The sequence below is a fragment of the Prionailurus viverrinus genome, chromosome C1 (assembly GCF_022837055.1).
Source record: "Prionailurus viverrinus isolate Anna chromosome C1, UM_Priviv_1.0, whole genome shotgun sequence".
NCBI classification, from domain to species: domain Eukaryota; kingdom Metazoa; phylum Chordata; class Mammalia; order Carnivora; family Felidae; genus Prionailurus; species Prionailurus viverrinus.
Window position 1 is genome coordinate 187,321,300 of NC_062568.1, and position 13,116 is coordinate 187,334,415.

Consider the following 13,116-nt stretch of genomic DNA (forward strand, 5'->3'; position numbering starts at 1 on the left):
TGTTCAGTTTCTCTGCTGCTGCAGCATCTGCACGAACCTGCAAGGGGACAGCATGGCATTGCATAACCTCTTGAGTTGCCATGTTTTATTGAGGCAGCTTTGTTCTGATGACTGAGTGGCCTCAGCAGGAAGAACATGGTTTTAAAAGCATGTTGTTTTATTATATGCTCATGGCCTTCTTTCTGGCTTGGGTCATAAAGACTGATGATCTTGGTTATCTGTGCACAGTTTCCTGTACTCCTTTCCCTTTCCCTGGGGAGAGCTCTGACTTTATTTGAAAGTGCTGCTGTCAGGGAAGGTTGTTCCCTTGAAACAGGAACCTTTTACTTTCAACAGGATGTCCCACAGTGTTTGATGCTGCACTCACTAGCTTTAGAGAACTGGGTGCATCATTTAGACCAGAGTAGGACTTACTGTATGATGTTGTGATTCTGGGAGTTTGCTTTTCCACTTGTCTGTATTTATACATCCAGGGTGTTAGAACACCAACCCTGCAGCTCTCTGCCATGCAAGAAGGAGACTACACTTACCAGCTCACAGTGACTGACACGATAGGACAGCAGGCCACTGCTCAAGTGACTGTTATTGTGCAGCCTGGTAAGTTCCAACCTTGTAGTGCAGACTCCTCTGTTGGCTGGTCCTTTGAACCATAGGGGAGAAGAGGGTTTGGGTTCTGAGCTACACAGCGGTAGTGGGAGGCACCAGTCCACGGGGACCCTGGCAACTTCACTTGTCTGTTCCAAGTGCTTTCTTCAGAGCTAGAGAGAAAGAGTACTTCACAGCCTCAGCTTGTGCCCTTGCCTTTGGCTAGTCATCGTGCCTTCGAGGGGACCTAGCAGATAGAGTCTGTGTTATCCCAAAACCTACCACATCCTGTAAGGGATAGCTTAAAGCCCACTTCCTCAAGAAAGCCCTATCTTATCACTCACACTCTTTCATTTGAACTCCCATAGTATTATATTTCAAATTTAGCATGGCATTACAACTTTGTTATGTTCTGCCATGTTCTTTCAGAATAGTTTTGTATCTTTCAGTCTTATATTCATCATGAGCTCCCTGACCCACAATATCTGATTGTTCTCTGGGCAGAGAGGCAGAGTCCTGATGGCTTCCAGAACATATATCCCGGTGGCTCCTCTCTTTTCCCAGCCAAACTACCTTCTTTTGACCTCTGTGTCTCTGTCTTCTAGAAAACAACAAGCCTCCACAAGCAGATGCAGGCCCGGATAAGGAGCTGACCCTTCCTGTGGACAGCACAACCCTGGATGGCAGCAAAAGCTCAGATGATCAGAAAATTATCTCATATCTCTGGGAGAAAACACAGTGAGTATTGGCACAAAACCCTTATTTATGCAGCCTCCAGACCTTTGAAGAACAAAATGTCACTTGCTTTTAAGAGTTCACTTGTTCTTACTGGCTTATCCAAGGGGGCAACGGGGGTGGCTTGGTGACTGAGAAAGAAACGTTAGCAATCTAAACTAACTCTTAAGAAAATGATATAACATAATTTTTGTAAGAAAAAAGTATGCTTATCATCAGCTAGTCCCCAGTTAGTACTTTGTGGTCCTGGTGCTTTTACAGGTATAATCCATCTGCCGAAATGCATAGTTTAATTACACTTGAGAGGCGGGATGGAAGGGGTAATGGAGCAGAAAAATACTGTTGCTCAAAATTAACTGGGTAAGGCTGGCAGTGTGGATAGGGCAGAGCAGCTATTAAAGAGAACTGAAAATTCATCTGCACAATGAAAGCATTACGCTGTTATTGTTTCCTTAAAGACATCATTTACCAATTATGTTAGTGAGAGGCCAAAGGCACTAACCAAAATAATACTAATTAAGCTGGAATTACCTAATCGAACCATTTCTGGTTCTCACAGTTTCTTTCAGCTCCTTTAAACCATAACAAATGGAACTCAGATTGTATGCAGGATCCCACAGAAAGCAAAGGAATTCCAAGGAAGAGTTAAAAAGCATTCTTAGTTTCTAAAGGTAGCAACTAAGGACAGACTGAGTTTTTTTTTTTGTTTTTGTTGGTGACTAGGGAATTCAAAATGGGTGGGAAGGGGCTATAATTTGACTATAGAAACCACTGGACTTTACAGTTGGTGAGTTGGATTCTAGAAATTCATTTCCTCAGCTCTTGTCTATTGTGGAGAACCTAATCCTCCTCAGCCCAGTGTGTTTGCGTCGTAACTGTTAAGACAGCTGATAAACCTTCATTTGAGTAGAAATCGTATAGCAGAAATAGTGCTTAGAGTAGCTTCTTGGAGGAGAGTCTGTTTCAGGAGGGATGACTAGGGCCAGAGATTATATGTTTAAACAGCAAAATAAAGCAAAAACCTGGAAGACTGCAGATTTCTCTGGTCATCTCTTAATTTTAAACAAAGCTCTCTGGGGCGTTCTGCTCCTTGAACAGAAGGGCTCTCTGGTATGTGCAGAGTTGTGCCTGGATGTTGGCATAGAGCTCACTCTCTGGCTGCAGGCTGCTATGTGAGGCCACAGGGGAGAAAGAAGGATGCAGGGTGTCCTGGGGCCTCTGTGGCCCCTGTCTGGGAGCTTTGCTTCAGAGCTGCTAAGAAGAGGATGGTTTTGCTGAGAGTTCCTCTGCAGCTTTGGCCCATTTCCTTTCCTTGACTTTTCAGTGGGAGGGAGTTTGGCATATGATTAAGAAACGCATTTTGCTTCTTTGCTGGCAAGAGCTGAACCAACTACTGGGCCAGAAATGCTTTTCAGAAACATCACTCTGAAATCGTTCTTTTGATCAGGGACCTGCTCAGAGTGCTTTCTTCCTTTTACAAACTGGAACAGCAGAGTTTGAATGTTCTAGAAACTCATAAAAAGGATAAGGCTAGATGTGTTTGAAAGCTGGTGAATGGAATTTTCTGATCAGCAGGTAGCTGTATTTTGGTGCCAAATGACACTCTGTCCAGATGTAATATTTTTAAACATGTCCTCGCAAGGTCTGGGAAACAATAGTTTGTGCATCAGCTGAGGCAGTAATTGTCTGCTCCTGCTGAGTCAAGGATGGAAGAACAGCAGACAGGTACAACTCTACCCTTTGGTTTCCATCTTTGTCCAGGGGACCCGATGGGGTGCAGCTCGAGAATGCTAACAGCAGTGTCGCCACTGTGACAGGGCTACAAGTAGGAACCTACGTGTTCACCTTGACCGTCAAAGATGAGAGGAACCTGCAAAGCCAAAGTTCTGTGAATGTCATTGTCAAAGAAGGTACCTCCGTGTCTTGGGTTGGTGCAGCCTCTGGGTGAGATAACTGAGGAATCAGGCATCTCTTTTTTGGCTGCAGAAATTGATGAGAGACAAGGGGTGGGGGATAAGTTGGGGGAAAGGGCAGCTGTTATGAACTTTCTTTTTAATGTTTATTTTTGAGAGATAGGGGAGGAGAGGCAGAGAGAGAGGGGGAGACAGAGGATCCGAAGCAGGCTCTGTGCTGACAGCAGAGAGCCCGATATAGGGCTCGAACTCACAAATCATGAGATCATGACCTGAGCCGATGTTGGAAGCTTAACTGACCGAGCCACCAGGGGCTCCTGTTATGTGCTTTTCTAAAACAACCTTTAATTGGGAGTGCCTATAAGGTGACTTTTAATTTCTTGTCACCCTTCCCCTGCCTTCCTTCTCAATTGAATAGGGAAAGAATTAGGTTTTTTTCCTTTGCATTTTTATTTTGCCTCTGCTGCTGAGACCTGGGGTTTCTGTGACTCTCCTGCTAGCTGCAGTGACACCTGCTGTCAGACCTTAGAATGACTGGCCTGCACTGTAGTTTGCTCTGCTCCTCCTGTGAGCCAGCTGAGGCCAACTTGAGGCGAGCATTGATTGGCTTGCTCTGGTTTGCAGGCACGTGACCCGTGATGGCCTTGGGAGAGGGCTGTAAGCTGATGGGAGATGCGCAGGTGGCCTCCAGCTACAATATCTTGAGCTCAGTAGAGGATACACACCTGAGTAAACAAAGCTGCGGGGGGGGGGGGCGGGGGGGGGCGCAGGAGAAGAGAGGTCTTTTTTTCCTTTTTCTCTATTAGAGTATTAAGGAAAGAATAAAAGAAGATGTTCAGAAAATAACATTTTAGGCCATACTGTAAAGAGAATTTGTGGTATCAGCAGCATGAAACCTAACCTCCAGGTCTTTAAACCAGTTTGGGCCTTTGTTTCCAATTATCATGCGCTTCCCTAGCAAAGAGATGGAATCCTTCCAGGGGAAGCTGCTAGGAGGACACAGAAGAAAACTATGCTTGTTCCCTCTGCTGTATGGTGTCAGAAGAATGTCACTCTGGGCGGGACTGGAGTCTCAGGACCTGTGACACTGGTGGCTTCAAATTTATACTATTAATCATGAGCTCTCTGGCTCTGCCTGGGTTTTATTTAGCATGGAGAGAGGGGAACTGAAGCCTGGTCTTCACTGGGTCCTAACCCCCAACTAACTAAAAGTTGGTTTATTGTCAAAAAATTCTACTACGCTGTTAGTTACTGGCATGGATAGGCAATTAAAACAGTTCTCCATTTAAGATGCTTTTTTTTTTTAAGTTTATTTATCTTGAGAGAGAGAGAGCATGAGTGGGGAGGGACAGAGAAAGACAGAGAATCCCAAGCAGACTCCATGACAGGCTCGATGTGGGGCTCAATCTCACGAACCGTGAAATCATTACCTGAGCTGAAACCATGAGTCGGATGCTTAACCAAGTAAGCTACCCAGGTGCCCCTTAAAATGCTTTTGATGTTAATTTCCCCATTAGCATCATGAAGAAGCATTCTTTCTTTTCCAGAATGTTATGTCATTTCATTGATGTCTCTTTGGTTAGAAATGAACAAACCACCTGTAGCCAAGATAACTGGGAGTGTGGTGATTACCTTGCCCACGGACACAGCAGAACTGGATGGCTCCAAGTCCTCAGATGATAAGGCAATAGTCAGCTACCTCTGGACCCGAGATGAGGGGAGCCCAGCGGCAGGCGTAAGTGCCAGGAACTAGAGAGCTATATGGGGTCAAGGTGGTGAGATGGGGAGAGGAGGCTGAGCCAAACATTCCAGTATCTGTTTTAACCAAGGGGTCTTGTGTCAAACCTGGATTGCCCTCTGAAATCCAAGGATCCTGAATGACTTTCCTAGGGTCACTCTGCAAGTTAGTATGGCACAGAATATGTTCCTCTGCCCTGATCTTGGCAGCTGTGGGCTTCAGAGCTGTTACAAAAGCAGGAGCTTCCCAGAGGGGGCCTAGTCCTAACAGAAGCAGTACCTGACCCCAAGAAAGGAGTGTGGTCTTGCTCTGCAACGTAGCCATGTTGTTCAACTCCATAGGAGGTGCTGAATCACTCTGACCACCACCCGATCCTCTTTCTTTCCAACCTGGTTGAGGGCACCTACACATTTCACCTGCATGTGACTGATGCGAAGGGGGAAAGTGACACAGACCGGACCACTGTGGAGGTGAAGCCTGGTGAGTTCATCTGGCGCTGGGACTGGGTGGGACTGCCGGCTCAGCCCAGCAGGACCTCAGTCCTGGGACCCCTTCTGCCCAGCAAGAACAGAGCCAAGTGGCAAAGCCAGCTTCTAAACACTCTAGAAACCCCAAGCTGAAAAATCCGTGGAGACTCTGTTCCAGCAGTATCCCTCCTACCCATACAGGAGTGAGTGTGGATCCCTGCTCCCCAACTCATCTCAGATGGAGAAACTGAAACTCAGAGAGGGCAGGGCTTGCTCAGCGTCACACAGCAGTTGTGTCAGAGCCAGGCCTTTGTGCCCCTAGTCCAGCACTGCCTACTCCACGTGACAGAGAGAGGGCTCTGGGTGCTTCGGGAATCTGAGCAGAGAAATAACTTGAGTCATGATGCCTCATCAGCACACAGCTGCAGAAAACAATTTATTTTTATAAGTTGAGCCTCAGGCTTTATCTGACAATCCAAGGAAGGTAAAGTAACTGATGTCCTTTACATTTTTCAGATTTATAGAGAGAAAATTTCTTTCTTCCATAGAACTATATTTTTATTTTGCTTTGAGGCTAGATTAGTATTAGGGAGGAAATGAGTGTGGGGTGGGGTAGAGCTTTATAAATTCCTGAGCATCTGATACGAAGGTATTAACTTTAAATCTACTGTTGTTTATATAGGCCAAGCTCATGTACAGGTATCTTAGATGGGAAAGGATCTTGACAGGTCTTCCATCCTTGTCCTACCTCTATGAAGGACAACAGCCAAGACACTGTAAAGTCTCTTCTGTGTTTAAAATCAGATCACAGATAGTCTACTAATTATGTAAATGATACATCAGAACAGGCAAATGGTGCATCCAATTATGGGAATAAGGTATTGTGATTAATCACTTAACTTCCAAGTGTAGCACAGCCTCTAGGACACAGAAGTGAAGGACAGTGGTCTCACAGTTCTAGAGCCGTAAAAATATTGTGCAGCTGTGATACTTCTCTAAGGCGAAGTCCTTGTTTCTTGGCTGCCTGGAAATTTTTTGTTTACTGTTTTCAAACCTGTAGGGCTGATGCATTTCCAGGATCAATAAGATTGTTGAGATGGACATTTTCCCTCCCATTGTTGTAGACAGAGCACAGCAAGGCACTGAAAGTCAGACACAGATCAGGAGAGATTGTACATATCCCCCACTTGGCCTGGAGAGCTCAGCAAAGCCAGCTGGGCAGAAGCTTTGAGAACAGACCTCGAAGTGTTCTTCTTTCCCACTCCCTTCACCAAACCCCTAGCCTCCCTGTTATGGCCTGATCCCCAGCACACGTGTGGTAATTGTCAGGTTGGTATAGAGCTCTCCACACCAGCCCCAGACCGCATTAGTAGCAATTCAGTATGGTCCCTTTCCATTTGCAGGAGGTCAGTTGCATTCCTGAATGCTCTCACTACTTTTTCTCCTGTGCCAGAACAGACACACAATGGCAGGTCTGTGTTAACTCTCCTACTTCCAAAGCCATGACTGATCCACATGCTTTCCAGATCCCAGGAAAAACAACCTGGTGGAGATCATCTTGGATGTCAACGTCAGTCAGCTAACTGAGAGGCTGAAGGGGATGTTCATCCGCCAGATTGGGGTCCTCCTGGGGGTGCTGGATTCCGACATCATTGTGCAAAAGATTCAGCCGTACACGGAGCAGAGGTAGCTGGGCAATGAATGGGGGGGAGAAAAGGAAAGACCAGGGGCCCCCTGGGCTTGTTGATTGAGCTAAGAAATAGTGTGGGTAGATAGAGAAGGGTGGGCTCTCTGACCAAGAACCACTCATGGTGTCTATTTCTTTAATGAAATTTTCTCTTCTAGTACAGGTCACATAGTCTGTACTAGATACTGCAGCAGGGTACCAGGGTACAAGGTCAGAAGAGGTCCGTTATCTTGAAGGCCATAGTCTCATAGGGAAAATAATCAAGATGAGTATGTAACATCAGTACAGGGTGAATTTGACAGAATGTGTGGGTGTCATGGAGACACACAGAGGCAAGGCCAATGAATTCTTCCAGAGGAGTTGGGGCAGGGTGTGATCCAAAGATCTTCCAGAAGAAGTAAAACTTACATTGAGCAAGCATAGAAGGACTAGGAGGAAATTCATAATAGCTGAAAAGTATGAGCCATGATCCTGTGGTATGAAAGTACAGAGTTCTCTCTGGAGGAAGTCATATGGTTCAGAGCACTTACCAGGCCCAGGACATGGTGGAAGATAAGACTGGCTGTGTAGATGGAGAATAGTCATAAGCAAGTCAGGGAGTTTAGTTTTAATAGTTTGGGAAGGGGGGGATTCAAGTTAGATTCCTTTATGTGTGTGAAGTTTTTGTTTGTTTTGTTTTTGGAGCAAGGAAATTAGAAATTGTTTTTGTTTGTTGTTGTTGTTTTTTTTTTTAAGGAAGACCCCCTAGTGTGGAGGCTAGACCAAAATAGAGAGATGCAGAGAGAGAGAGACAGACACTAAAGGCTGGGGAACCAACCAGGAAGCTTTTGAACTAGTCTTAGTAAAAAAGTGATAAACCTAAGTTAAGGTAGTGGCAATGGAATGACAGAAGAGAGAAATGAAAAGAAAATAGAGGCAGATCAGCAGGACTTAGTAATTCTTTGGAATGAAGGGGAATGAGGCATCAAACATGAGGCTTTAGGTTTTGATGCCTGGATAGATGGTGAATGCCATTAACTGAGATTACGGATACAGAAGGAACCAGTTTCAAAGAAAAGATAACAGTTTTGACTGTTGAATTTAGGGTGTCTCGTGGGTTACATGGAGAGAGATTTCATCAGACAGTGGCAAATACGGGCTGGAACTTGGGGCAGAAGGAAAAGCTGAAGATAGGGAATCACTGCATACAGGCAGGAATCAAAGCTGGAAGGACAGATGAGTCCCACTGGGGGTAATGTCCAGCACTCTGGAGAACCCCAGTATTTAAGGATGAGGCAAGGAGAAAAGAGCCAGCAAAGGAAACTAGGAAGCAATAGTAGAGAAGTGAGTGAAAAAGCAGGTGGGAGTGGTCTGCTGGAAGTTAAGAGGCGGCTGGCAGCTAGGGGCTGCCAGGGGATTCAGATGCCACAGAGGAAGAGTATGGTGAGGACACAGGTTTTGGCTTTATGATTAGATCGTCAGGACTACAGTGAGAGCATTTTACTTAGATGTTGGGGACAGAGGGCAAATTCTGTCATGGTTGGAGGATACAGAGATGGTAAATAAAACACTCTTTGAAGAGGTTGGTGCTGAAAACAAGATGGGAGGTAGATCAAAAGAACACCTTTTAAAGACAGGAAATACCTGAGCACATTTATAGACTCAGGGAAGGTGCAGAGGAAAAGTAGAAGGTGGAGACTGGGGAGGTGGGTTCCAAATAGAGGCAGGTCTCGGGGACTGGCTGTGGGCAGAGCAGGTGTGCCACTTTCTCTGGAGATGGGAGGAAGGGCAGGAAAATGTGCTGTTAAGGATGGATTTTAGAGACAGGATGGCATTCGAGAGCATTGATACTAGCGTTCTGGGTTTTGTCTCTGAAAGTGGAGGCCAGGCCATCTGCTTTGAGAAGGTGGGAAGGAGGTGGGCAGCATGAAGAAAATGGTAAAGGTTAGGTACAGCAGTTCCAGCAAAAGGATGCTGGCTTTGAGCAGCATTGAGATCTCATCCAAGGTTAGAGACACGAGGTTAGAGTGGTGGCTCCCAATTCTAGCTACTTGATAGCACCACCTGGAGCTTTTATGAAGGTGCCATTACCTGAGCCTCACCCCCAGGGATTATGATTCAGTTGGTCTGGAGTGAGGTCTGGGCGCCTGAAATTTCCATGCTCTCCAGGTGAATCTAACACTGAAGTTTCACCGGGTCAGAGCAAGATAATAAGACCTTTTTTTTTTTTTTTTTGGGGGGGGGTGGTTTTATTTATTTTTGAGAGAGGGAGAGAGACAGAGTGCTAGCAGGGGAGGGGCAAAAGAGACAGTGGGAGACACAGAATCCAAAGCAGGCTCCAAGCTCTGAGCTGTCAGCACAGAGCCAGACATGGGGCTCGAATTCATGAACCATGAGATCATGACCTGAGCTGAAGTCGGATGCTTCACCCACCAGGTCACCCGGGCACCCCAGGGATTTTCTTTGTAATGTCTGCTGGCAGCCTGTGAATAGGAACAGGGCAAGTGGCTGCCTGGATTGACCCAAGCTGGTGGGGATTGGCTGGGCAGAAGTAGTGCTAAGACATTAGCAAGAGTGCTGCTGGACGTGTCACGGAAGGGTTTGCCAGCACACTTGCTCTCCCTGCATCTGGAAGATGATGCATGAGGAAGAGAAGCAGCATGGTGGCTCTGGGTTTCTGACTTGGACTGATTGGCCAAGTTGAGGAATTCAAGAGGATAGGCTTGCAGGCAGGGAGTCTATGATAGCAGGAAAGAGCATGGGGCAGACACCAGACAGACCTGGCTTTTGAGCCCTGCTCCATTAGTGTCTGCTCTGGGATGATGGGCAAGGTACTGCCCCTCTCCAAGCCTAGCCTGCCACTTGTACACTTTTGTAGGATTGTTACTGAGAGTTAAATAAGAGAATGTTCGTATCCCTACCACACAGAGAGTGCTCGGTTGCTGGTTATTGTAAGTTTATTTTGAGACCTGTTGGGTTAGAGGTACCTATGAGAGATACGGATGGGGTGGATGTCCCAGCAAGCTTCTGCAGATGTAGATGTGGTCATTCTGGAAAGACTAGGGGAGAGGAAATAAATATTTGAGGGTTATTGGTATATATAGAGAAATTGAAACTGTTCACATGGATTAGGTAACTGGGAGAAAATAATGAGAAATGGACCACACATTTTTATGACAAAGGTCTGTGTCTTGATTCTGAAATTTATAATACCCCACCCTTAGTCTCACTGTGCAGAGGACTTTATGAAGTCTTTTATGACAGTGCTTCCCAAACTTTTTATGTCATGATACACATAGGCAGTGATGCTATGTGTATGGCACTTTGGGATAAATAGACAAGGGTGGTTATACTGGAAGCAACTGGTCTGGGGCCTCCAGGTCCCAGCCAGCCACTCTGTGTGCTGAGGGGATCAATATCTTGGGCACACCTACAACCCAGCGTGACCCACTGATTGAGAAGGTTCATTTGTGAGACTAACATGGAGTCAAGGGGGCTCTCCAAAAGGCCTCTTAAGGCCAAGGCATAGACAGCAGACTTTGTGCCCATATAGAGGTGAGATCAAACATGGCCTGCCCTGGACAGAAGTTGACAGAAAGCAAACAGATTCTGGACATGGGGTAGTATAATCTTGCACCAGCCACACCACTGTGTGGGGTCTTTCTTGTTGCCATCACAGTAATGATCATTTGGCTGTTTTGACCCATGGATAATGCTTTGATGCTGTCCAACAACATACATTTTTCAGAGCATTATGGTTTGTCCTATAGGTAACCTAGGCACAGACCCAACAGCACCACACCACAGTCTTAGCTGTTAAAAGGCTGACAGCAGAGATGTAGTTGTAACCAAATCTCCATTTTCCTGACCTCCAGTTACTTGTTTGGAATGGGTCGTCTTGTTAGCTAGGACAGCTTAGGGCATTTCTAAAAGCATAGGTGTTGCAGTCAGACATACCAGGGTTGGAATTTGGCTCTGCCATAATTAACTGTGTGACCTTGGGCAAGTTACTTAACCCCTCTGAGCCCTAGTGTTGTCCTCTGTAAAATGGAGAGGACGCTGATAACACCTTTCTCACTGGCTTGCTGTGAGAGAATGTGTCTAATGCTTCGCACAGTGTCTGGCATAAAGTGCTTAGCAAATGGCAGCTACTGCTATTATTGCTGACGGCTTCAGCTCATTCATACTGTTGCATGTCTCTGCAGCACCAAGATGGTATTTTTTGTTCAAAACGAGCCTCCCCACCAGATCTTCAAAGGCCATGAGGTGGCAGCGATGCTCAAGAATGAGCTGCGGAAGCAAAAAGCAGACTTTCTGATATTCAGAGCCCTGGAAATCAATACTGTCAGTGAGTAATTCTGGGAAGCTGGGAATACAAGCCTGCCCAGTGCCCACAGTTCACCACAGTCCTGCTGTCCTCATGCTTCATCACCTGTTCTTGAGGAACATGGATATAATCACTTAGCTCCACTGCCAGGGACATGGAAGAGTCCTGACTTGTTGCAGAGGTTTTAACCTGGGGTCCATGGGTCCATGAGCTAGTGTTCAGAGGGGCAAGGAGTTTGAATGGGAAGAAAATGACATCTTTATTTTCACTCACCTTTAACTGAAGTTCATTATTTCCCTCTGTTGTGAAGGTGGGCGACGAACTCCAGTAATATTAACAGAACCTGTGACTTTAAGGCAATAGGAATCACAAATAACGTCATAGCACACTACGTGATGAAGTATCATTACTACTCATCACTACTTCAAAATCATGACAGTTGTTAGACTCGCTTCTAAATCTTGTTACTTGATGTTTTCATAAAGACACATGTATATGTATAATTAGCTTAGAATTTTATATTCTTCAGTATTTAAAAAACATGTGCAATATAATTGCTTTCCTTTGTAATACCATGTATTTTATTTTGGCAATTAAACGATGCAAAGAAGGGGGGGGTCTGTGGGCCATGAAAGATGACGTACTGCTGGCAGAGAGTAACAATAAGTAAAAGCAGCCGGAACTGTCTTCAGTGGCCTGACTGCTCCAGTTTCATCTGACCGTGGCGATTATCACAGGCAATATGCCCGAGCTGTAAAAGCCCTCGGGGTGGGTGTCCCCACGGGCCACAGCAGGGGCGCTGGCAGCTGCCAGTCTGGCTCTGACTCCTGTTGACCTTTTCCCTTTCCTACTACTTTCAGCATGCCAGTTGAACTGTTCTGACCATGGCCACTGTGATTCATTCACCAAACGCTGTATTTGTGACCCTTTTTGGATGGAGAATTTCATCAAGGTGCAGTTGAGGGATGGAGACAGCAACTGTGGTGAGTTTTCTGCCTGGCGCTGTGCCAGCCGGTTTGGCACTGACTGTAGTTCTGAGTTGAGCAGGTGGGTGTTGGTGTTTCCGAGGCAGATGAGCAAGCGAGGAGAAGAACTCTGTGTATTTTCTGTTTGCAGAGGACTTTTACTTCCTTCCTCCACGCTGCTCAGGGTTAGAGCAGAGCTCTGAAGCAGTGTTGTACAAAGAACCAAGCTTAAATCAGACCAACTGCAAATTGCAGCCTAGATCAGACTGGCTGCAAGGCCTCCTGTCTTTTGCGGGGTGTCTCTGTGCCATAGCCTAGTGGAAGTCTGCAAGTGTCTGTTCCCCCTTTCCTTCTGGGAAAGCTCTTTACAACCTGCTACACTGCCTCAGGGTCTCAGCAGGGATGGTTTAGAAAGGTGAAAGCTTCAGCTGCCTACAACTGCAAGGTCTCACCTTCCCTGAGCAGCCTTCCTGTCTGCAGAGCGAAGCCACCTGCCCGAGGCCGAGGCAGCCCAGACTGTCCTGCTGGCCCCTCTCTCTTCACAGCCCTCACCATTTTGTTTCTCTTGGCAGAGTGGAGCGTGTTGTATGTTATCATTGCTTCCTTTGTCATCGTTGTCGCCCTGGGAATCCTGTCCTGGACTGTGATCTGTTGTTGTAAGAGGTAAGATGGATTCTCCTTGAAAATTCATTAGAGCTTCTAGTTGTGTCTTCATTCATT

General features: G+C 46.1%; 1 protein-coding gene across 3 annotated transcripts in view; it reads left to right on the forward strand.

Annotated features, from left to right (window-relative positions):
* Positions 1 to 13,116, forward strand: part of KIAA0319L (KIAA0319 like) — a 95,395-nt gene that overhangs the window by 73,960 nt on the left and 8,319 nt on the right. For all 3 annotated transcript variants that reach the window (XM_047869062.1, XM_047869061.1, XM_047869063.1), the window contains exons 11-19: positions 474 to 597; positions 1,191 to 1,323; positions 3,082 to 3,230; positions 4,817 to 4,968; positions 5,313 to 5,451; positions 6,965 to 7,124; positions 11,310 to 11,452; positions 12,292 to 12,414; positions 12,969 to 13,059. In XM_047869062.1, the coding sequence (XP_047725018.1) occupies positions 474 to 597; positions 1,191 to 1,323; positions 3,082 to 3,230; positions 4,817 to 4,968; positions 5,313 to 5,451; positions 6,965 to 7,124; positions 11,310 to 11,452; positions 12,292 to 12,414; positions 12,969 to 13,059 (1,214 nt within the window). The remainder of the gene's footprint in view (positions 1 to 473; positions 598 to 1,190; positions 1,324 to 3,081; positions 3,231 to 4,816; positions 4,969 to 5,312; positions 5,452 to 6,964; positions 7,125 to 11,309; positions 11,453 to 12,291; positions 12,415 to 12,968; positions 13,060 to 13,116) is intronic.